Source organism: Theropithecus gelada, chromosome 2, assembly GCF_003255815.1.
Source record: "Theropithecus gelada isolate Dixy chromosome 2, Tgel_1.0, whole genome shotgun sequence".
NCBI classification, from domain to species: domain Eukaryota; kingdom Metazoa; phylum Chordata; class Mammalia; order Primates; family Cercopithecidae; genus Theropithecus; species Theropithecus gelada.
Window position 1 is genome coordinate 77,934,385 of NC_037669.1, and position 25,882 is coordinate 77,960,266.

Below are 25,882 nucleotides of genomic sequence, written 5' to 3' on the forward strand. Positions count from 1 at the left end.
CCAATACTGCACTCCAGGAAAAGATGGAGGGAGAGGAGGAAGAGGAAGAGGTGGCTCAGGCTTTGGCACCCAGGGAAGATGCCCTTGCGGAAGGTTCACGTAACTGAGAGCTGAGAGCTTATGGAGATGAAGGGGGTGGGAGCTGTAAAGGGACCTGGCACGAAGGTCTGAGGGGCTGGAGCAAGGCACAGAGAAGACAGGCAGGCAGGGCACAGGTGCAGCTGTAGGGAGAAGCCTCGGAGCCAGATTTGAGCTCTGGCCTTTCTCCCACGAGTCCTTGGACGCCCCTGGAAAGAACTGAGCCCCAGAATGACACAATCAGGTGGATGCTTCACAAAGATCCCCTGAGCTTCGGCTGAGTGGAGAAGGCCCCAGAGAAGCCAAGTGTGGAGGAGGGGGCCTGTGAGGGAGGGGCTGCAATGGCCAATTGCTGGAAGACCAGGGAGGAATGGCCGGTTCTAGAGCTTACAGTTAGGAGGTAAAATGCAGAGGCCTGGTGATGTGCCGGGTAAGGAGGGCAGGGGAGAGGGAGAGGCAGTGAGGAGGACCTTCTGGTTTGGGTGCAGGAACCATGTAAGAAGTAGGTGGGCGTGCTGGCAGAGACAGGCCAGGGGACTGCAGCTTGGTTCTGACCCGCTGGCATCTTCCAAAAACCACCCACACACATGCCCTGTAGCCCACCAGGAGCCAGATTCCCATATTTTCTACCCAAGAGCCCCAATCCCAAGGTAGCCCTGGGGAACAGGATGGCTTTCCTGCCAGAGACGCACGGCCCAGCTTTGAGGACCTGGCTGGTGGAGAAAAGTAGATTGGTTTTGACAGGGAGGCCACCTTTTGTTCTTCAACTGCCAAAGGTGAGGTTCACTTTGTGCGACAGAGACAGGAAGGAAGGAAGGAGGGAGGGAATAAATTAGTGAGGCATTCCCACTGCCCCGCAGGACCCCTGGGAGGCATCAGGCTGTCTGTTGCGCAAATGCCACCAGAGCAGGGACATCAAACAAAGAATCTGAAGGGAGGCTTCCACGGAGATGTGAGGGCGGAGTGACAGAACGTGGGCACTAGGTGGCGCCAACCTACTGTTTTTAAATACTCCAGCTTCTAAGCGGCTTCATAGTTTTTCAAGACAGAACATGGAGGAGGCGGGGGAAAGATCAGGAAATAGCTACACCCCCAGTGTTCCAAATACTAATAACGAACCGAGATGTACATATTGGGAAACTTCTATATCCCATAATGATGACCATGTCAGATTTCCTAACTTCTCTATCTTTTCTCACCTCCCACCATGTTCTTATTTATCTTCCTTATTCTGCAACCATTCATTCCCCTGCTCCAAATAGCAATGAATGCTGTACAGGGAAGCATCCCTCTCTGGCAGTTACATCATACCCCCATAAATAATTCTGTCACCCACATACAGATGCAACCATTCTTCTTATTTTTTGAAATTAAAATAGATGGGTTTTTCTGTGTGCATTAAGATGATTCATGTTAATATTTTTTTAAAAGGAACCCAAGTAGTACAAAAAAGTAAAAAGAAAGTTAAAAGAAAAAAATTCACCCCAAATCTCAGTGCCCAAAGAAAACGACTGTGAACATTCTGGGACTCCAACATGCAGTTATCGCTTTATATACATGTGAAAGTACATACGCACAATTTGATGGAAACAGAATAGGATGTGGATGGCACTAGAATGGAATGTTTGGTTTTGAGGTGGTGTCTCACTCTGTCACCCAGGCTGGAGTGCAGTGGCTGGATCATGGCTCACTGCAGCTTCAACCTCACGAGCTCAAGTGATCCTCCCACCTCAGCCTCCTAAGTAGCTAGGACTACAGGTTCGTACCACCACACTTGGCTAATTTTAAATTTTTAAAATAGAGACAGGGTCTCACTATGTTGCCCATGCTGGTCTTGAACTTCTGGGCTCAAGTGATCCTCTCCCTTTGGCCTCCCAAAGTACTCGAATTACAGACATGAGCCACCATGCCTGGCCCTAGAATTTTTTGTTGTTGTGTTTTACTCAACAACTCATGGATATATTTCCTCATCAATAAGCAGAGCTTAGTGTCATTGTCTTGAATGATGGTACAGAATCTCACTGTCTCAATGTATTAAAAAAATACTGAGTTAAACTCTCAAAGGAGGTAGATCTGGCCTCACTCTAACGGGATCATCCACCAGGAAGGGAATTCTGTAACTTAACGGCCTCCAAAGATCCATGCTTGTCCCTGATCACACATCAGAGGAGGAGCATGAGGCCAGGGCTTTGCAGGCTGAGGAGCTATAGGAACAGCAGTCTGATGAGAGGTGTCTCTTCTGCTCTCTACTCGCCATCCTGGGTAGTGGCTTTTTCTAGGTATACTGGGCCAAATTTGGAGGAGGCATTTGCAGAGTACTAGCAGGGCCTAGAATAGAGGATGGCAAACTTTTTTCTGTAAAGGGCCAGAGAGTAAATATTTTCGGCTTTGCAGGCCACATGGTCTCTCGTAGCCATTACTGATTCTGCCTTTGAAGCACAAAGCAGCACAGGTAATATGTAAACATGAATGAGTGTGGCTGTGCTCCAACAAAACTTTATCTATGGACACAAGTTCAACTTCATAGAATTTTTTTGTGTTGCAAAATATTCTTTTGATTTTTTTCCAACTGTTTAAAAATATAGAAACCATTCTTAGCTCATGGCTACACAAAAGGTGGTGGGGAGTAAGTTTAGGCCTGTGGATCAGTGCTGATCCTGGACTGAGACAGTAAGGAGAGGCCAAGCCCTTTTTTGAAACACAATTATCAGCTGCACTGTATTCTTGGCACTGAATTCTGTCCCTCAGTACAGGCTGACAGGCCTGCTCCTTCACAGAGCTTAGATTCTTCCCAGCACTTACTAGTACGTGGAGTTGTATTATTGACTTCATCGACGATCTGTAATTACCTATCTCCCCCACTAGATGGAAGTTCCACAAGGCTGGCACCTTTTCTGTCTTGTCTGGTTAATTACCTTGCGTCTAAGACAGTGCCTGGCATGTAGAGGGCTCTCAATCAATATTTGCTGAATGAACAAAAAGTTGGTTGTACATGGAATAACATCCTTAGTCTTTCCCCTGGTCCTTAGGTCCTGTGTGACATGATCCCCTTCCACATCGTCAACCTCATGGCTTGCCATCTTCCTCCTCATGGACTCATCTCTGGCCAGCCCCCACCCCAGTCCCCTTAAAGATCCGGCTTCAAGGCTGGGCGTGGTGGCTCACTCCTGTAATCCTAACATTTTGGGAGGCCACGGTGGGTGCATCGCTTGAGGCCAGGAGTTCGAGAGCAACCTGGATAATATGGCGAAACCCCGGCTCTACAAAAAGTAGAAAAATTAGCCAGGTCTGGTGGCGCACACCTATAGTCCCAGCTACTCAGGAGGCTAAGGTTGGAAGATCACCTTAACCCAGGAAGCGGAGGTTGCCGTGAGCTTTGATCATGCCACTGTGCTTCCAGCCTGGGTGACCGAGTAAGACCCTATCTCAAAAAAAATTTAAAAAGGGAAAAGAAAAAATTCCAGCTTCAACACCCTGCTTCCCCTCTGAGGCCGATGGGCCACCCGTGTCCTCCTGTACTCTCACTGCTTCCCTCCTCACGGTGCCCATCACCCTATGCCCTCATCACCTGCCCGCCTCTGTGTCCCTCTGACTGAGCTGCAAGCATCTCCCGGGCAGGGACCAAGCTCCTTATCATTGGTACCCTTGGCAGGGGCTCGCATTTCTCTGACGGAATGAGGGACGCTGTTTTGAGTGTCCTCCAGTGAAGAGGATTCCATGTACAAAATCAGTGCCACACAATTCATTCCTGAGGTCACTGCCAGAAGTCTCAAATTTGTTGAGGATCTTGCCTCTGGTCTTTAACTCATGCCTTCTGCTAATAAGAAAAGCATTCAGTCTACAGAGGGAACAAAAACCACTGATGCTTGGCGGCTGGAGCAACAATAGAACCAGACACCCGTCAAAGAACTCAGGCAAGCGAGCAGGCGGGCACCACTGTGCCTTGTGCTTCCAAAGTTCTGCGTGCTCTTTAAGTGATGGAAACCCTTCTTTCAAACAACACCTCCCTCCAAAGTCCAAATAGGAAACAGGCACACACAGCAAAAGAGAATTTTATAGATCAGTCTGGAAGAGCTGGTATAATAGAAAGTGTGGGCTTTGCAGCCAGACCCGTACAAATCCTGTGCCCTCATCTGTAAAATGGGTGACTAGGGTCTAGCAATTCTCTTCCTCACAAGGTTGCGGTGAGGATTACGAGGGAACGCTGTGGGTAAACCCAAAGTCGTGGGCCTCAGGCCTAATGGTGAGTATACGGACACACTGCATGTCCCACACAGTGTTAAAAAAAATGGTATATTTTACATATAAATATGGGCTTTAAAATTAGGCCTGCATCCATACATGGCAGTGGTGAGCCAGAGCAGGAAAGCAATAATTTCCTTTAGATGGGGGTGTGTACTCAATTTTTTTTTGCCATAGTCCCCAACACTCCCCATTGCCTCTGCCCAGCCCGCTTCCCCGGCAGCTCTCTGGCCCGCAAGGCGAGGTGAGTTTTCTACTGGTCTGAAACGAACACCAGGAGCACTCTCGAGGGCACACCACAGATGCCCAATACTTGTACTTTTCTATCTCTTCTCAATGGTCCTTGTGAACTGCACCTAACAAAGGGAGTCTGACAGACCTCTTGATATGTCCTTTTGTACCAAATTGAAGCCTCTTGATATGTCCTTTTGTACCAAATTGAAGCCTTTCATGCGGGAGGTGCCACACCCGGATTTCTAAACAAATATCTCCTGTGAGGCCTCCTGACACCAGCCTTTCCCCTCTCAGGGGTCTGATTATGTTCCCACTGGGGTCTGATTGTTTCTCACAGGCATCTAGGTGCTGCTCGTCACCAGCTCTGAGAATTTCTGCCTTCACTCTGAACCACCTTTAATTATGATCCCAGGCTTCGTTTAGTAATCAAGAGGCTTCTAGCAGAGCACCCAAGGTCCTCTGATTCTAAATCAATATCAAGGATATTTTCTCAGTGGTTCCACAAGTAAATAGTAGGCTCTCCTCCCCCACTCCATCCTCTTCATTTGGGCCTTTAGATAACCTAATGTGATATGCTCTGTCTGAAAGTCAGCGTCATTTCCAAGTGCCTTAAACTATCTGGAGTTAAAGGTTCCTCCAGGGGCCTTCTCCCAGCACCTGCCCCCTCGGAGTTTCACACCTGAGGCAACTAGCCAAATATTGATCAGGAGTCAAAGAGACAGCACTACTCAAACAAAGCAATTCGGTGCAGATTCACTATTTCACAGTGCCTGTTAACACAGACGAAACTGCCGCTTCCTGAGTGGGAGGTGTTGCGACATCATATGCCACACAGAGGCGGTGTCAGAGGGAACAGCTTGGCTTAAGCCAGCAGAGGACCGTGGGGGAGATGCCTCTTCCTCGGGGACTGCCTGGCCCTGGCGGGGAGAAAGATCAGGAGGTGTCTCCTCTTAAAAGCAGGAGGGAACCAGTCAGGAGGAACAGAGCCCAAGCCTTGCCTTAGACTGCTTCAATGCCTGTCATTTCTTTACCACCTTCAAATATGGAATCCTTTAGGGGAAATTTCCAGAGAAATGGCCCCAGGGAGTGATTCTGTTTTTGAAGGGCTGTATCAAAGAGGTCTAGGTAAACACAGAATCCTCCTCGGCAGCCCTCATAGGACGTCAAACCTGGAATCTTGGTGCCTGGGGTGTTGCCTCCCCCATCCCTGCCCAAGAGCTCAAGACGGGCAAACCACATGGAGGAAGGAACTGGGAACGACGGAGTCAAAGCAGGACCCCAGCTCCAGTGTAATGTGCATTTCCGTCTGCATCGTTTCTAGCTAGAGCTGCGGCGCCACGCCCATGCCCTGGGCCTGGCTCTGTGCATTCATCTGGGATCATCCCCCGCACACAATGCGTAACTGAATCCAAGAGCTGGGCTCCATTCTCCCCATGAAAGATGAGCGGGCTTCAGAGACACCAAGTTACTGGGCTGGGCCAAGGAACCAGACTGAGAAGAGAATGGACAACTGAAACCCAATTTGCCTGAATCTGAACCAGAGTTGGCAGGGGACTCCATGGAGCAGTCATGTATGTACTTGCCCCATACCCGTCCCATAACTGTTTTCCTATCTTCAAGATGCTAATAAAGATGTCAGGAGCATTACTCCAAGAGCTTAAAAGGGGAAAGCTGTCCCAACAGGTAAAAAACTTCCTTCCCGTTTTAACTTGAGTGTCCTTAGGAGATCTGGATAGAATTCACCGAAGTCTGTGAACTTAGGTAGCAAAAAAGTCCACTTTTATTTTCACTAATCTCTAACTAAAATGTAGCATTTCCTTACATTTTAAATGTTGGCAACAAACTACAGTAGTGTTACAAGACTTGTGTGATAATCACCAAAAGAAATCACAAAGCTATTCCTGTCAGATTACAGTGATTACCAATACAGGTGACCCTTGAACAACACAGGTTTGAACCACATGGGTCAATTTATAAGTGAATTTCCACCCCTGAGACAGGGCAACCAACTCCTCCTCTTCTTTCTCCTCCTCAGTCTACTCAACATGAAGATGACAAGGATGAAGACCTTTGTGATGATCCACTCCCACTTAATGAACAGTAAACACATTTTCTCTTCCTTATAATATTCTTAATAACATTTTCTTTCCTCTAGCCTACTTTATTGTAAGAATATAGCATATAATACATATTACATACAAAATATGTGTTACTCGACTGTGTATGTTACTGGTAAGGCTTTAGTATTAACTTTTCGGAGAGTTGAAATTTATACTGGATATTTGATTGTGGGGACACCCCAATCTCCACGGTGTTCAGGACTCAGTTGTATTTCAAAATTTCCTTCATGTTCATCATTATTTCAACATCATAATGATTTTTAGATCTGTGGCTGGATCTTATAATTTAATGCCCTCATCAAGAAGCAGATAAATTAGTACAATTTTAAAGATACTTCGAAAATATCTGAGGATAATTGGCTTCCTCTGTAATCTATTATATTTTAAGCATCTAAAACCATCAATATGAGAAGATAAGCTAAAGGAGTCCATGGCACCAAAGTGGTTAAACCCATCCAGCACTAAGGAATATATAATTACATGCTTTTTAAGGAAAACGTTATAGTAGTTCTGTATAAAGGTTTAATAAGGAACCCTGACCGAAACCTGGGGAGTTGCTTAGAGAACTTACTGAGCATAGTTTGAACTGAAATCTGAACAATGAGTAGGTGTTTATAGAGGAAAGAGGAAAAAAGGAGGCTTGGGTATGTCAGAGAGAAAAAAACCAGTGTGTACAAAGGCCCTGTGATGAGAAAACTGGGAAGGAAACTAGTGTGGCTGGTGAGCAGGGAATGAGGAGGATAGTGGCCCAAGACTAGGTCTCAAAGCTAGGAAGCACTGGAGCTGGGGTTCATCCCGGGGTGGATCTGGCTGCCAAGGTCAGAATTTGCTGGCTAGCCCGCCACCTTCTTCTGATGTGGGACCCTGGTGCAGAGTTGTCCCCAGATTCTCCTAAGTGCTAGGACAACTGCTTTCCAGTTCTAAATCCATGGTGTCTCCACTGATGCCACCTGTTACCTGTGGACTTTTCTTCTACACTATAATACAATGACATCTCCCTTTCCATGAACAAGTCCTGAATTACAATTCAGTGTCTCAGCAAACAAATGAGTATTAGATGCTCTGTGTTGCAATTACCATGGAAGAAAGCAAATTTGAAAACTTGTTCTTATCCTGTTGGCTGTCTCTGCTGTGCATGTAACAGAGCTACATGCTCAGAAAACAGAAACAGGCAGTATCTGGGAAAGCAGAGGCAGAAATTCAATTCTCCAGTTTAAGCATTGGTTTCGACTTCCTACATTATGTTCTCACTGACCTCTCGTACCTCCTTGGATTCTTTTTTCTACATGATATCCCTCTTCCTCTGAGAGCTAAAGGCCAAGGGAGGTGTCCATGTCCTGTGCAGGAAAAGCATTGTTCAGCTCAGCGCTAAGGGAGGTGACAAAGTTCAGGATGATGCATCTTCCCAGCCTCACTTGATAACAGCTGCGTGCATCTTGGACACTGGGTGGAAGGCTGGATTCCATGTACCCTGGGGTCCTTCCCTCCCTTTCAACTTCATGATGCTGTGATTTCCTACTAAGAGAGCAAAGTGGACTTATCCCATTTTAACTGAGCACAGCATCCTTCCCACATGGTGCTTCTGACCTTCCACCTTCTCCCCATGTCTTGCCCTAGCCCTAGTGAAGGGCTCCAACTGAGGGTCTGAACCACAGACCCGGCTGCGGAGCTAGGATGGTAAATGCCCAGTGTCCTTCCTTTATAACGATGTTTTTCTCCTGTTTCCCACTGCTGAGATAATGTTGTAGTCCACTTTACTATGAAGAAATGGCTGGGTCACCTAAAATAGAGCTCTAAAAGTGCCCTTAGCAACGCAAGACTGGTATCCAAACACCATCCAAGATCTAAGATCCTATGAGCCGTTCTTATTAGTGATTCCAACAGCCATGTCAGGAAATCAACCAGTGACCCATACAGATGGCGTTAGCTGGGATTTTATGGAAATAATTGATTCTAGATTATTATGCAAATGGTTAAGATGCCCTCATTTGTTTTCCATCTGAGCCTTAAAATAATTTCTCTTGGAAACAGGTAATCTGCTCGACTTGGTACCTACTATGCTTAAAAGTAGTGTCCTGGCTCATGCACGGCATTCACCTGTTAACTCTGGATCTCCGCTACTTCCTGGCCACTTGCTACTCTTACTTGCTCTCTGTTCTGGCTGAGTGTGGGTGGAGTGGTAGGATGAACTCCAATGTTTGGATTCCAACCTCATTTCAATCCCCAGATGTGGTATCTGAACCAACTGGTCATTTGGTAAGGATGGCCCTATCTGGTATGGTTTCAGGGTCTCCCACACCTGGGTACTGCCCTCAGGCCAAGACTTGGTCAAAGGGACCCAAGAAGGAACCAGGGAGCCTGTCAGTTGCATGGAGAGACCAGGCTATGGGCAGGCACTGCCCGAGAGTGGGCCCAAGTGGAATCATCGATTCAGCACATGGCAGGGACTGAGCCACCTGAGTCTCTTGGCTGCCCCTGGCAAATGGGTCCATACGCTCTGAAGAGCTTGGGCTTTGCAGCTGGTGGCTGAAAACCAAGTTTTAAACAGTCAGCACACTCCTCACCGAGAAGGCTCTTCTCTTCTGGCAAGCCTTTCCTGGTGCCAGCCTGGAAGCAAAGAATTGCATAGCTCTGTGCACTTGATGATACCTGACAGCATTTAGTCTCAGACATATAGGCAGTGCCTTCTCAGCACAGGCAGAGATTTGAAATGTGACAGCCAAGATACTCATTTCGGTCCAAGCCAGTGCTTAGGAATCGCAAAACCAGTCAAGAGAGCTGCCCAGGAGTGAAGCCAGCAACCGTAACGACCACTGGCTGTGCTGAGAAGGAATAAGAAAAGCCTGACTCAAGAGGACACCATGTGGGGCTCCCGCTTCTGGGTCTTAACAGTTGTTCTTTGATTTTCAGGCTTCAGGGGCAGGGAGATGAGACTGTTTCTTATGCCCTAGGAAAGCAAGGATTCTGTCCATATTCCTGGACAGATACCTGAGGAAAAACAGCTTCAACCAACCCGTGTTTGTTTGAGGAATAATGAGTGGGATGAATGGGGAAGATAAATAGTCTGTCTCCCAGCTAGATACCTCCTATGGCTCCAACGAGAGGCACACCAATGTCTCACAGCCTCATGTTTCATAGGCTGTAAATGCTAGTTAGTGAAAAAGGGGAAGTGTGCTGCTCTGGGAGTAAGGAAGCTGCTGGCCTTTATTAATTTCCAGATTGCTGTTCGGAAGCACCATGGTGCCCACACAAGTAAACCCCATGTCAGAGAAGATTTTTCTAGTGAGCAAAGAAAAGCAGAAGACAGAGGAGGGTTGCTAAGTTGAAGATCAAACTCTGTCTACCTGCCTAGAGATGGAGAGGATTAAGTAATTAGGTAATATTTATAAAGTGTGAAAATGCTAGATGGCCCCTGGAGTCTGCTACCAATATCAGCTCAACCACTCCCAAGCCATAACAGCCGATTCTGCCTGAGAACATCCTGACACCAGTGCCTGACACTTTAAGTGGCTCCATTCTCCGCTTTTAGGCTGTTCCTTGAGGCAGACAGAAAAGCCCTCGCTCCATGTTTTGTTGAAATGTATGCTTCCATCCAAGGCGGCTTTTGGTCAGAGTAAAAGGTGGCTTCCCCAATCCCAGGAGCCTCTCTGATTTCAGGAAGTAGCACTGGCATGACATCCTGCTTCAGATGCCTGGCAATGCTCCCCAATAGGAGCACCCAGCCTGGGCTACATCATACATGTCCCAATTGTGCCAACTCTTTTGGTAAGAATTTTTTATTCCTGGCCACCTGGTATGTATACGTTAGCTTAATCCATCCATGCATCCCTCCATCCATGGATCCATCTATCCATCCCTCCGTCTTCCCATCCATCCATGGATCCATGCATTTATCCATCCATCCATCCTCCTATCCATCCATGGATCCACGTTTCCATCCATCCACCCATCCATCCACCCACCCACCCAGCCAACATATCCAATCCAGTATTTACTGAGGAGTCAACGGTGACCATAATAAAAACAGAGAAAAGGAAAACAGTCTCAACCCTCATGGAGCTTACGGGGTAGTGAGAGAGCTGGATATTAGGGAAAAAAAATCACATATGACATAATCAGATGTAAAAATCCAACTGTGGTAAGTACTATAAGGGAAAGGTACTGGTGCCCTAAAACAAGTGGCTGGGGCAAGGCAGTCAGGAAACTTCCTTGGGGAAGGGACCCTTAAGCTGTGTTATGAAGGCTGAGGAGGGGTCAGTTAGGTACTGAGGTGGGACAAGGGCCTTCCAGGTAGAGGGAACAGAATGGCTGCTGGACTGAAGTGTAGGATGCCAAGGGAAGGAAAGTACAAGATGGGGCTGGGGAGGGGGACAGGACTTGGTGTGTGGACCACCTTAAGGATTATCCATTTCATTAGAAAGGTTTCAACAAATTCAAACAGCCTGGCTTCACATTTCTAACAGGAAGAAGGCATGGCACCCTTATTCCAAAATACATTCTCCAATGATCATGTCACATATAACAGGTTGTCCTGGGCATACAAAGAAGCTACTGCTGACCTACAGATAAGAAGATACAATTATTTGCAGAGTAATTTCCATGTCCAAGATCCCGCACTGTAAGTCTCATTTAAAAGGCCACTGGCTGAGGAAGAGAGTGTGTGATTATTATATTTTATTACTATTATTTTTTGAGACAGGGTCTCACTGTATCACCCAGGCTGGAGTGCAGTGGGCATGATCACGGCTCACTACAGCTTCAAACCCCCTGGGCTCAAGTGATCTTTCTGCCTTAGCCTCTTGAGTAGCTTAGGGACTACATGTGTGTGCTACCAAGCTCAGCTAAAAAAAAATTAAAAAAAATTTTTTTTAATTTGTTTATTGTTGGTAGAGATGGGGTCTCACTGTTGCCCAAACTGGTCAGGAACTGCTGGTCTCAAGTGATCCTCCCACCTTGGCCTCCCAAAGTGTTGGGATTACAGGCGTGAGCCACTGGGCTCTGCCTTATTATCTCTATTTTAGAGGCAAGGAAATAGAAGCTTAGATATTAGCTTGAACGAGGTCACAAAGGAGCGAATGGTTTTTAGGATTTGAGTCTAGGTTTGCTTGAATCCCAAGTCTGTCTTCTAACACTGCCTTATCCTGTCTTATTATTTATTCATTCATTCACTTAGCAATGACCGTGCACCTACTACGTGCCAGGTACCGTGTTAGGCCCTTCTGATCCAAGGATGCACAAGATCTTTTGCCTATATGGCCCCATGGTGCAGATCAAGTGGGTGCAGGACTCTCAGGACTAACCCTGTGACCAGTAACCTATGCCCTGAGCACCCAAGATAACCTGACAAAATAGATAAAAGCCAAGCAGATAAAGACTGAGCCCAGTGATTACTTTCAGGAAAGTAAGAGCACCCGATTCCCACAAGTATGTTTAATTTTAAAGCTCTTTCATTCAGGGAAGGAGTAATAAACTGTGTTGTTCAAGTCACCTGATGACATCGAGAACACAGAGGCACCACTTGCAGGTTCTTATGGAAGATGGCGGTCCCTTGGACGATGGAAAGAACACTGTGTGTGGACATAAGAGGATCTTGGTTCACATCTGAGGTCTACCACTTCCTGGCTGAGAGGCTTTGAATGATTTACTTACCCTCTCTGAATGTTAGACCCCTCACTTGTTACAGAGAAACAATACTACTCCATTTCTCTCTTTGCTCACCCTACCCATCCCTCTATCCAAACTGTTAGTAAATCCCCAAAGTTCTCCTCCAAAGTCCATCCCTAATGATCACTTATACCTTTACTATGATCATCCTCATCCAACCTGCGATATTTCTATCAGTCTCTTGCAGGTCCTGCAGACTCCAATGCAAGTCCTCTGCAAGCATTCTTCACACAACAGCCAGAGTGATAAGTTTATAGACTGTTGTGATTATTCCAGAGTCCTGTTTAAAACCCTGCAGAGGCTTCCCATTGCTGTAAGATCTTAACTCCTAACAATCTTAACTCTACCAAAAGAAGTCTTTGTCAGAGTTGCTCTTGCATACTTCTCCAGCCTCTTCTCTCTGATCTTGCTTCCCCTTTGTTTACCTTGCTCTGGGTTGGATCCCATGCTTCAAGGTCCTTGCAAATGACCTGCTTCTCCAGATCTCTACAGGGCTGGCTCCCTGTCCTCACCTGCCTTATCCCAAGACAGGCTCCTCCCCACGACCTCACCACACTCCACCACTCTTAGCGCACGACTTGATTTGATTCCCTTTGGGACAACATTGAAGCCTATCATCAGTGGACGTGTTTATTTATTTCTCCCTTCTAGAATGTACACTCCACGATGAGGGACCATCCCTTGTTCAACTTTACTTCTAGTGCCTAGAACTTGTTTATAGTAGATGGTCAATAAATATTTAATGGATGAAAAGCGAATCCTGGCAGCGGTTGTTTTGAGGATTAAATAAAACAACTATGAATAGAAAACGATAGCACAGCATCTGGCGCACAAAAACCTCTTCCCAGACTTTCTTTTTCTTTTATTTTTAAGAGATGTAGGCTTACTGTGTTGCCCAGGCTGGCCTCAAACTCCTGGGCTCAAGCGATCCGCTTGCCTCTACCTCCCAAGAAGCTGGGACTACTGGCGTGTGCCACAGCACCCGGCTCTCTTGCTAGCCTTTCTAACCACAGGTGTTTCAGGCACCACTCTTAGAGTCAAGAAGCTTTTCAAAGCTGGACAAAAATGTCTGACATATGAAAAGACATTTACTGGCTATAACAATTGAAACAAAATATTTAATGCTACATTAAAAGTCTATAAAATATCAACATTATGTCAACCAATCAAACGCAACTTAACACCAACTCATATATTTACATAAACTTAAAAGAGTAATCATGAAATGTCTGAGCATTTAAAAACGTTGGATATAACATGGCAGGACCTTCAAAATATGAGAGTCTAGGATGTTCCAAGGGTCTTGAAACAGACCTGCTTTTTTTTGCCTTCTTTCTTAAACACTCAAGGTTAAAAAAGAATGACAATTGAAAATTATTTTTGAAAGAAGGGGGTTAAAAACTCTCCACAGGGGCTGCATGAAAAATGTGTTTTTCTTAACACTTTCCTATGCTAAAAGCTTCTGGCTGTAACAAGATAACTTTCTGGAAGAGTTTCTGGGAGGGCAGCTGCCTGCAAAGGCATTAAGTGTTCATATCAGAGCTTCTTTTAATAAGTAATTCAAGCTCATTAATCTGGTGAGTAGAAATGATTAAACTGAAAATAGAACAACATTAATATTTTCTCCCAAAATAGCAGAAAACCATGATTTCAATGTCAAACTCTTTTTTAAAGCAATCATGGATTTACTTCTTTGTTTGCTAATTTGGATAGAAAATGTGACCCTCTTTCTCAATGTACTGATTTTAAATAGGCTAGTTATTCAGGCTTCCTTGCACAGTGGTGTATGTCCTTTAAAACTGCTTTTAACCAAAACAGGAAGCAATGTTTGCATTGAAAACATAGCTAAAAAAGAGATCCCTCCATCAGCACAGGCAAAAAAACATTCACCAAAAAAAACACGACATTGGCTTAGGAGCCCAGAGGGTATGCACGCAGTCCGGTGTCCTCTCCATTTCCTTTGTTTTTATTACATTATACAGTGTCATTTTAATTAAGCCATCAAATCAAATTATCAGATCAAGTGGTTTTGACTCCACTGTGGTTTGAACAGGTTTGGTTAAATTAATAAACCATATGTTTCATGTTGTTGGAAGGAAAGTTATTTTTCTCTGTTCACTGTTCCAAAAGTCTTCACAATAGACAGTATTCAGCACTTAATCACTGAACGCTCTCCCATGTGCCCAGGATGTGTTGCAGAATAACTGAAATGACAGCCCATTAAATCCTAAAGTCTGTCCAAGTTATTTACCGACAAAGGGCAGAGTGGCAAATCGGATGTCCCTTGAACAATCCACCGAGCCTAAACATTGTTTCCATTTACTGGAACAAAAGCTTTATTATTTTTTATGGACGACATCCATATAGAAGTCTTTCTTCAGCAACAATACAATATTAAGATGACTTTTCCCCCATTCCTTTCTTAAGGGGCTCTGCCTCTTGTGCTTGGCACTGAAAGGCTGGATTCTGTATTCTCTATTCCAGGATGTCCAATCATCCTGACAAAATATGAGTGCATGAACACAGGCCCCCCACCACTGGCTGCCTCAAGTTCAAAATTATAGCTAGGGGAACAGGGGAGGAGGGGAGCTTTATTCAGTCAATTGAGGCTCTGGTTACCCCTCTGATGTGAAAGGTGACTGGGTGTTAAAGTGAATTGGTAAGTGGGCGGTTACCAAGTTAATGAATCTCTGGTTGGTCCTAGGGTCTTTCAGTGGAATGGAAACACAGATCCAACACATTCACAGTATCTTGAAGACAGAAAATATGTATCTTACAACAAGTCTATGATTAACCAGTTTAGGTTTCTCCAACTCAGTTTAAGCTACTCCCTAAAGTGGGGGTTAGTAAACTACAGTCCCAAGGCCAACTCTGGTCTGCCATCTTTTTTTGTAAATAAAGGTTTACTGCAAGACATTTTCTACACTCATTTACATATCATCTGCAGGTGCCTTCCTGCTATACTGGTAGAATTGAGTACAGTCGGCACTTATATCCACGGTTTCTGCATGCATGGGTTCAACCAACCACAGATCAAAAATATTTGGAAGGAAAAAAAAAAAACAGCAATATAACAATAAAAAACAGTACAAATAAAAACCAGTAGAGTATAACAACTATTTAAATGGCATTTACATTGCATTAATATTATAAGTACTCTAGAAATATTTTAAAGTATACTGGAGGATGTGTTTAGGTTATATGCAAATATAACACCATTTTATATAAGGGACTTGAGCATCCAAAGATATTGGTGTCCGTAGGGGTCCTGGAACCAATGTCCCACAAATACCCAGGATTCAACAGAGACCATATGGCCCACAAAGCCAAAAACATTTACTATCTGGCTCTTAACCAAAAAAGGTAAATGACTCCTGCCTTATGTAATTAATTTATTTTTCCTTCTTCTGTGGCAATAGCCCGACAAATGCATAAAACATCATAGCTTTCCTGGGCATTGAAAGCTTCCAATAATTATCAGATAGAGAATACCAATCAGGCAGGCTTTGCTGTTTTTGAATTACCTGAAGATTACAGAATACCACTCCTTCTCTTTTTAAAACCTTTTTTCACAGAAGAGTGGAGGAAGGAAAAGGACTTGTTCCGTGCTTTGGCTCTTTCCTGCTTACATCTCTAAGGTCAATAATCTAAGTCTTCCAGGCTGTCTGATGATGTGTAGGCCATCTTTTGGCCTATAGTGCCGCTGAGTTACCTGAGTCTTGTTAGGGGAAAAAAAGGAGGAACATTTGGTCATGTGGGCTCTGGTTCCATGACATGTGCATTGAAAAACAAACAGGGAGATCATCAGTCATTAGGGAGATGGAAATCAGAACTATAAAGAGATACAACCTCATATTCACTAGGTTGGTGAAAATAAAAGAGATGCACAATAACAAGTGTTGGTGAGGGCATGGAGAAATTGAAACGCTCATACACTGTTGATGGGAATGTAAACTGATGCCACCACTTTGGAAAACAGTTTGATAGTTCCTCAAAACCATAAACAGAAAGTTACCATATGACCCAACAATGCTATTCCTAGGTTTACATCTAAAAGACTTGAAAATGTATATTTACACAAAAACTTGGATACGGATGTTCACAAAAGCATTATTCATAACAGCCAACAGGGGGAAGAAACTCAATGTCCATTAATTGATAAATGGATAAACAAAATATGGCACCTCCACATATTATGTGCTATATTACTTGGCTATAACATAGAATTAAATTCTGATACATAACCCCCCAATACAGATGAACCTTGAAAGTACTATGCTAAGTGAAAAAAGTCATATATGATGCATTTACATAAAATGCCCAGAATAGACAAATTCATAGAGACAAAAGGTACGTTAGTGGTTGCCTAGCCCTGGAGGGAGGGAGATACAGAGCAGAAGAAGAGAAGGAGAATGGGAGTGGTTGCTACAGATGGAGTTTCTTTTTGGGGTGATGAAAATGTTCCAGAAATAAATGGTAGAAATGGTTGCATGACTTTGTGACTACAGTAAAAACTACTGATGTGTACACTTTAAAGAATGAATTTCATGGTATGTGAATTAAATCTCAATAAAGCTGTTATTTAAAAAAATAGGGACACTATTCAGCAATAACAAAAAAATGACCTACTGATACATGCCAAACATGGATAAATGTTAAAATCATTAACACCAAGTGAAAGACAAAACCAGACCTGAGGTTGCCTGGGGTTGAGGGCAGGAGAAATAATTGACTGCAAATGGGCAGGAAGGAACTTTCTGTGGTGATGAAAATGTTCTAAAACTGGACTGCAGTGATGGCTGTGCAAGTATAAATTTACTAAAATTATCAAATTATACATTTACCATAGCTGTATATTATGGTATGTAAATTATGCCTTTAAAAAATGCTGTAAAAATAGGAAAATTTCCTCAACTGCTGGCAGAAGTGTAAAGTGGTACATACAATCACTTTGGGGAGCCATTTGGCAGTCTCTAACCAAACCTGAAAATATGTGTACTCTAGGATGCTGCCATTTTACTCCTGGGTGTATGCCCAATAGAGATATGTCCACATATTAATTAAAAGGCAGGTTCAAGAATTTTCGTAATCACCCCGACTTGAAAATAATCTACATATTCATGTATACTGAAATGGATAAACATATTCAGGTATAATCACACAATGGGATTTAGCAATACAGAAGAACAAACTACAAGTACAGGCATCAACAGAGAGGACGCTTAAAATCACTGTAGAACAACAGAAGCAGGACACCAAAGAGGACATACTGAATGATTCCATCTTTATGAAATTTATTAAACAGGCAAAGTGAATTTCTGGAAGAGGTTACCCTTGGGAACAGAGAGTGATTAGGAAGGGGAATGAGTGGGGAGTCATGAGATCCTAGATGGGAGTTTCTTGATCTGGGTGCTTGTTACTCAGGTGTGCTCAGGTTGTGGAAATTCATCAAGCTGTGCACATGTTACAGGTACTGCACTTTTCTGTATATGTAGCTCTCCAATAATATGTTAAACACACAAATAGGACTGCACCTAGATCCCGCTCTCTCTTTGGCTCTAAAAATATCAGAAAACATTTTAATACTCCCATGTCTTAAAGAGTCAGCGATGAGCACTATGATAATTCAAATAAACCTAGTAGAATGACGAATGAATCTGCCATATTTAAGGACGGTTCTGTCGTTGTGGTCAAATTCAGAGAAGGCCTGTTCAGTGGAAGATTCTGCCCACTTCGACAATTTAACACAATGGAAACCATTATCTTCCCTAGCTTTCTTGGATAATAAAGGCCATGCATTTTCTCTGTACAGCTGATATATCATATGCTCGGCCCATTTTTCAGGAAAGAGCTTATCTGTCACCATCTCAGCAGTTCTGAGCTACCAGATCGTGCACTCACTTGTGATATGAATTCCTCACCCCCACAATCCATGTCCTCTGCATATAACTCTCACAAAATCCCCAGGAGACCTGCTTTTCTCAGTCAAGTTCTCTTGGGAGAAAGCTTTCTAGTTGGGCTATTTTCTTTATTTTTTTTAGCTAGGTTAAAAAAAAATTAGTTCATGTGAGGTTTTCCATGGTAGCCCAACCTAAGATATTTCACAGGTTTGTGAGCTTCTTAATTCTCCCATTGTTCCCAGAGAATGATGCCCTCGACAATCTATTGTCCCCAAATTACTTGAATCTCAAGCCTTTCTCAGGGAACCTGGTCTGACTCACTTCTCCTCACTAACCTCAAACAAAATCACAAGACAGGAAGGAAATGCTCACATTCTTAAACTCCTTCTCCTCTTAGCTCCTTTTCAGAAACAGGAGCCTAGAAAATGGGCTCATGATTATCATGAAAGTGCATGCCACTGCAGTTACCTGTGGAATAGAATCCCACTCCCCCTGTTCCTACAAAGTCCATATGCCAATAAACTGTTCCCTTTTGTGAGGGGTGGGGGCACTCTTGAAAGAAAACCTTTATACATAACGTACCACACTAACAATAGCCCAGTCTACTTCCAGTGTTGACAAATGACACAAGCTCTCCCTTTATTGCCCAAGCTCATAATTTTGAAGAAGGAGAGCACTGGGTTGGGAAATATCCCTTTTCGCACCAAAAGAAAATTCCTTCTTTTTCCTTCCTCCATTCCAAGTAATAGGGCTTTGATCAGCCTTGCTCCCCTCAGCATTTCCGGAGCTCTGTCACACAATTATGTGTTACACCTGAGAGGAGAGGTGTGAGGGTAGAATCAGACATTCTAATTTCCTGGGAGAGAAATTCATATTCATTTCACATGAGTACGTAGACATGGAAAAGACTGAGATGCCTGAAAATGATAAACTTATGCGTATCAGATATGGGGGTTAAACTGTTGAATAAAGGTTAAAAAAATTAGCAAGTGATTTCCAGTAGGGGGTGAGGCTGGTGTGGGAGTTCTTGCCTGGGGTGGATGGTAGTAAGACTACTATATACTGGGGTGTTGGGAGCAATTCAAAGGTCCTGATGATATGGACAGGAGACAGAGAAATACTGACCAGAAGAGGGCAGTTCCCCAGCAAAGGTCCCACCCTCAAGCCTGGAGACCCTTGGCCCTAAGTGAAAACAGACATTCCTGTCTTCATGACCAAAAGTTGCCTTTTGGCCCACCATACCCCGCTATCCTGTACCCATATAAACCCCAGACCCCAGGCTCCAGAAGCAGATAAGGGGAATGAACAGAAGAGAGAAGAACAGCAGAATGGCATGGTAGGGAGAAGAGAAGGAGCATCTGAATGTCAAGGGACAATCAGAGAGGAGATTGGCCACTGAATGGCCAAACTCCATCATCTTCTCACTCCATACCCCTTCTAGCTCCTGATACATCCTGCTGAGAGCCACCTCCACCACTCAATAAAACCCCCACATTCATTCTTCAAGTCCATGTGTGACCTGATTCTTCCTGGATGCTGGACAAGGACCTGGGTACCAAGAGGTCATTGAGCTGGTTAACACTTAAGCTGTCCACAGACAGCAAGGCTGCAAGAGCCCGCTGTAACACATGCCCACTTGGGCTTCAGGAGTCACAGACAACAACCCTAGTGCCAGAGCCCCAAGGAACTCGCCCTGGCTCCTGTACCTGCCCGTCTGTGTGCTCCCCCTCCCATAAGGTGTCTGAGAAGCGAATGGTGACCGAACAGATGAGCCATGTTCCTGTTGCATGTCCTTCAAAGTGGGGGGGCGGTGGGCATGTCCTTCAAAGGCGGGCGGGGGGGGGGCAGTCAGGGAACTCTCCCGTTTCACTGATATCTGAGCTCAGAGATAAACTCCTGATCAACAGGGAAACACGTAAAAAGTAAGACACTTTCAAAAAGCTTTCTCTAGACATTGCTATAAGTTTTGAAGCTACCAGGCAGAAATGCAGACAGAATTATCTATTATTGGTCAAAAGGGCAATTTCTATCATACCTATTTAACAGAAGTTATTCCCACACCTGCTCCTATTTTTCAGCCAGACAAGCTCCCTTTAGCAGAGAAACATATGCACTTAACACCAAGTCCCAATTCCTGCCTGGCTTTGAATTCCTTTTAATTTAAAGTAATTTTTGATAAGGAATCTTCCTCTGGGTAAGGCACTTAATCCAAATATACCTTTAGAGGCTTCTGTCCCCAGTGGGTTTTCTAAGAAGTCTGTCACGTCGTGGTTCCAGGCATCACGGACGGCGGACTTGGACACCACCCTGTCATGCAGACGCTGCTGTGGTCGAAAGTTATTTCTCAGATACTCCACCGACTTGACATGGTCTTGCTGCTCCGTGGTGAAGATGGAATAAAAAGCCTCAAGCTGAACGGAGAACCAGAGAGGGGAGGAAAAAACAAAACAAAACAAAACAAAACAAAAACCATCAATTAGAAAAGCGATTTGGTCCAAAGCAGGTGGAGGTGATAAGAGCACGAAACGGTAGGAAGTGCCCGATGCCGGGGTTGCTAAACCCAGCAGGACTTGGGTTGCATGCTGGAAGCACTGCCAACAGGCTCATCTGGCTGTGGTTTCTGTCCTGCCAACTAACCAGGAAAACACTTCATTTGAGGGCTGTACCACACTCTGAGTTTGTGCCTCCCATGAGAGAGTCCCAGTCTTTCTGCAGTGCCCTGCTGGAAAGGCCTTCAGCATTCTAGGAAGAAGCATAGGGTCACAGTGATACTGTTACGTCCCGGAGCCAGACTGCCTGGGTATGAATACTAACTCCATCACCTACCCACTCTGTGACCTGAATAAGCTGCTTAACCTGAGCCACTATTTTTCCTCAATAAAATGGTGATAATCATAACAATATTTACCCAAAAGGATTTTTGTCAACATTAAGTGCTGACAAAATATTTAATCCAAGTACAGTGCTTAACCAGTTCCTAGCATATCGTAAGAGCTTCATAAATATTAGGGATTTAATTCTTGGCATCTTCCGACATACTAGTGATCAAGTTTGGCAAAGTCACTAAGTCACTAAATGTGTGACTTGCAAGTCAAACTGCCTAAGTTCAACATTTACCAGATGGGTAATCAGGGGCAAACTGTTTAAGTTTTCTGTAACTCAAGTATCCACAACTGTAAAACACATAATAATACTTACCTTAAAAGTTGTTAGAAGTATTAAAATATATGTAAATTGCTTAGTACACAGTTAAGTCCTCAATTAAGGTTAGCTGCTATCATTATTATTAATATTATTAAGAAACATCACTTACAAGACTGCCAATCTAACTTTTATGGAAAGTAAAAGAAAAAAATCAGGGTGCCCAAATCCTATTTCTATTATCAAAAGGGGTTCTTTGGCCAGGTGTGGTGACTGATACCTATAGTTCCAACACTTTGGGAGGCTGAGGTGGAAGATCACTTGAACCCAGGAGTTCAAGAGTAGCTGGGACAATGAGACCCTGCCTGTACAAAAAATACAAAAATCAGCTGGGCGTGGGGGTGCATGCCTGTAGTCACAGCTTCTTGGGAGGCTGAGGTGAGAGGGTTGCTTGAGGCTGGGAGTTGCAGGCTGCAATGCGCTATGATTGCCCCACTGCACTCCAGCCTGGGTGACAGAGTAACACCCTGTCTCAAAAACAGAAAAAACAAAAAAGGGATTTTTGTGTGTGTGTGTGGCCTTCAACACTGTGATCATCAAAAACAGTAATTCTGGCCAGGCCCGGTGGCTCATGCCTGAAATCCCAGCCCTTTGGGAGGCCAAGGTGGATGGATCACTTGAGGTCAGGAGTTCAAGACCAGCCTGGCCAACATGGTGAAACCCTGTCTCTACTAAAAATACAAAAATTAGCCAGGCATAATGGTGCACGCCTGTAATTCCAGCTACTCGGGAGGCTGAGGCACAAGAATTGCTTGAACCTGGGAGGTGGAGGCTGCAGTGAGCCGAGATCGTGCCACTGCACTCCAGCCTGGGTGATGGAATGAGACTCTGTCTCAAAAAAATAATAACATTTTTTTTTAAAAATAAAAAAGGTAATTCTATTACATATGAGGAATGGAACAGCAACTGAGTGACAGAGACTTGTCCTCAACAGGCCACAAAGTTATTCTTGTCACCGAAAAACAAAAACAAAAACAAAAAACTGTAATTTGAAATATGCAGCCACCAAAAATACTAATAGGAGAAGAAAATAGAATGAAGAGAAAAGCTGAATGAACTGTTTCTGGCCCATCTGGATCCTCCGGTGCCAAATAAGACTGCTTTCTGCGGGAGAAATGGCCCAATGGTGCTAGAAAGATGCTCTCCGTGCACTGAGTGACTGTCTAGGCTTCGGGGAACCAGAAGGCAGTTAACACTAATGTGGAAAATAAAAAAGGGAAATCGCTATCTGGGTTTCGGCAAATTCTAGGTGGTCATCCTGAAGCCTGGAACTAACCCCCACTATTTCTCAAGCAGCCTCAGAGAATGACACAGAAAATGACCTGCTTCCAAATAGTCTGCCCTCTCTTTGCATGAGAAAGCGAAGAATTGAGGTAGTGATATTAGCCATGCAAAAATCATTTAAGTATATGAATTCACCTATCATTCTACCTCCCCTCCAATTCCACAGCTTATGTAAAATGATAGTAAACCACGGAATTTTTTCTGCCTTCTACATAGAACCAGGACGGATTCACGATCAGCCTAAAAGCCAAAGCAGCCTATGACTCTTGTATTACTTCAATTCTCTGTGAGTGACTTTACCTTCTCATAAAAACTCATAGTGTCTCTAGGTAGAATCTGCCTGCCTTTCCATTCTTTCTGCTATTCCTTCTTTATTTACAGCAAAGGAAAGGCAGGACGTGCCAGAAAAATTAGGAAAAGTGGATTGATTACTTTGTCCAAATGTGAGTCACTCAAATGAAGACAACTGAAGATGCTGAAAAATCGCCTCCACCTCGTGACAGGCACTCTCTTGATAGGACTACCAAAGTCAGAACTGAATGCAGCAAACGTGAGAGCAGGTTTCCGAGTTTCTCAGAGAAAATAACTTCTTAAAATTATATGAGAAGTATTAACAAAGACCCTCTGGAGACAGCCCAGAAAAAGACCAATCAAAATGATTAAAAAGATGGAGAATAAATCCTGTGAGGAAAGGTTAAAGGAAGTGGAATTGTTTAGCCTGAAGAAAAGGTGAGCAAGGAGTAATTTCATAAAGCCCCTCATATGTGGAAGAAGCTGACCAGCTCTTCTCCGTGTCCAGAGAAGACCAAATAACAGGAAATTGGCTTAAATTAAAGGCTTAGAGATGTGAGTTTAATAGAGAGAGACATTCCTTAACTTTCAGGATGACTTTTTAGAGAAACGGACTGGGCTGCCATACATCGTGAATTAGACCGGAAATTTTCCGGAAGAGACAGCCATCTGTCCCAAAATAGTTTAATCTCTGAGATGCCAGAAAAGAATGGCCTGGAAAACTGTCTCAGCAATATGACTCTGAAGTTTGTTTATTCTCCAGAATACTTGCTTCTTTCATAGCCAGCATTAAATTCTCCTAAAAAGTTTATTTCTGAAGCCTCAGGAAAGAACAAGTCACATAACTGTAAAAATGAGGCAGGTTCTGAATTTAACACAAAAATGCTTTCACTTAAATTGCTCTTACAGCTTAATGACATGCTATGGTTTAAAAGCATGGCGGCTTCCTTGTTATTAACTTAACTTGCCCCAAGATTTTGAAGAAAGGATGTGATAGTTCTGGGAGTGAACTGATGACCTGAACGATATTATATTGTCAACCGGATCACAGTTGCTCTTGACAGTCATACAAAAGAGGGAAAGGAGCACAAGCTTAGCATACTCATCAAATGTCCTTCCATGGGTTGGCGGCATTCACTAAAACCCTGTCATTTTTCTAAGTTAAATGAAATTCACCAGTGGCCTGTCTCTTTGGTAACTGGCATGCTTGGCCAATGAGTTAAAAACCTCCAGGAGTCTTGGACTGGTGAGAGGAGTCTACATTTCTCACTTTGGAAAGTGGGCTGTGATGAAATCTACCGATACATCATTACACGGCAACTTCAGTCTGTCTCTGGACCCCAACCCTTGCCTTGGACCTCCACTTTTTGATTCCAAAAGGTGCCATAAGCCCACCATGAGAAAGTGTCCCCTAGAGTTGTGCAACATGGAAGTCATGCTGGAGCCATAGAACAAACCATACGGACAAAGTTGTGTCTTTCTGGGCCTTTGACTGGTCCATATGTTTGGTGCGTAATCTGTTCTACTTTTCTAGATCTGGTTAACAGCGAAACAGTGATCCTTGAAAAATATATATGAGATCACGTCATGCCTTTGTTCAGTACTTTTTAACAGCCTCCCATCCTTAATGGTGGGGCCCTTTTAATCCGGCCTATGCCTAATTCTCCAAATTCAAAACCCTTATCCCTGCTACCTGGGTACAAAATCCTGTTTTTAAACCCTACTTGCTAAATGTGTGACCTTGGTCAAATTATTTAATCTTTCTGTGCCTCAGTGTCTTTATTTGTACAATGGAGGTAACAGCACTACCTCCTTCTTGTGGTTTTTGTAACTATTCAATGAGTTGTGACATATAAAGTATTTGGAATAATTCCTGGCACACAGCAGGTACTCGGTAAGTACTATCACTACTGTAATTATTATTTTATGAGGACTGTGGTAACTACAATTGTAGTCTAAGCTTATGACAACTGTAAAATGCTATCAACCTTCCCTTCCTTATCCCCCTTGTATTTATCAAACCTACTACATGCCAGGTACTTCTTTAAGTACTTTATAGACATTATTTTGGTCTCCAACTTCTTTTTAGCTTAAAGTAACGACATTAGAGTAGCATTACAAGAACACTCTTATATCATGAACACTAGCAGGCAATATTTACTGGGTGCTTATTACACGCAAGGCATTGTGCTGAGACTGGTATGTGCTTTCTCTCACTTAATCCACAGAAATCCCATAAGGCTGCTGGTAATATTATGATTAATAGCAGTATTAGTATTAATGTTACTGACTAGTAAGGAAATTGGGCTTAGAGGCATTGAGTAACTTGCCCAAGATCACCGATATGGTTTGGATCTGTGTCCCCACCTAAATCTCATGTGGAATTGTAATCCTCAGTGCTGGAGGAGGGGCCTGGCGGGAGGTGATTGGATCATGGGAGCGGAATTCCCCCTTGCTGTTCCCATGACAGTGAGTGAGTTCTCACAAGATCTGGTTGTTTAAAAGTGTGTAGCGCCTCCCCTTTCTCTCTGTTCTTCCTTCTCTAGCCATGTAACGCATGCCTGCTTCCCGTCTGCCACAACTGTAAGTTTCCTGAGGCCTTCCCAGTCATGACTCCTGTACGGCCAATTAAACCTCTTTTCTAATACATTACCCAGTCTCAGGTAGTTCTTTACAGCAATGTGAAAATGGACTAATGCAGGCACGGGAACCAAGAGGTGAAGTGAGGCTTAGAATAGCAGGTCTGTTTGACTCTATTTTGTATGCTCTCAGCTACTTCATGCCACAGGCATAAGAGGCCTTAACATTATCCACTGAAAGAGTCACACTGCAGTGGAGAAATGGATGCAGTTTTAGAAGTCCTGAAAC

General features: G+C 43.9%; 1 protein-coding gene across 2 annotated transcripts in view; it reads right to left on the reverse strand.

Annotated features, from left to right (window-relative positions):
* Nucleotides 1-25,882, reverse strand: part of PTPRG (protein tyrosine phosphatase, receptor type G) — a 757,314-nt gene that overhangs the window by 107,602 nt on the left and 623,830 nt on the right. For both annotated transcript variants that reach the window (XM_025375409.1, XM_025375408.1), the window contains exon 8: nt 20,457-20,649. In XM_025375409.1, the coding sequence (XP_025231194.1) occupies nt 20,457-20,649 (193 nt within the window). The remainder of the gene's footprint in view (nt 1-20,456; nt 20,650-25,882) is intronic.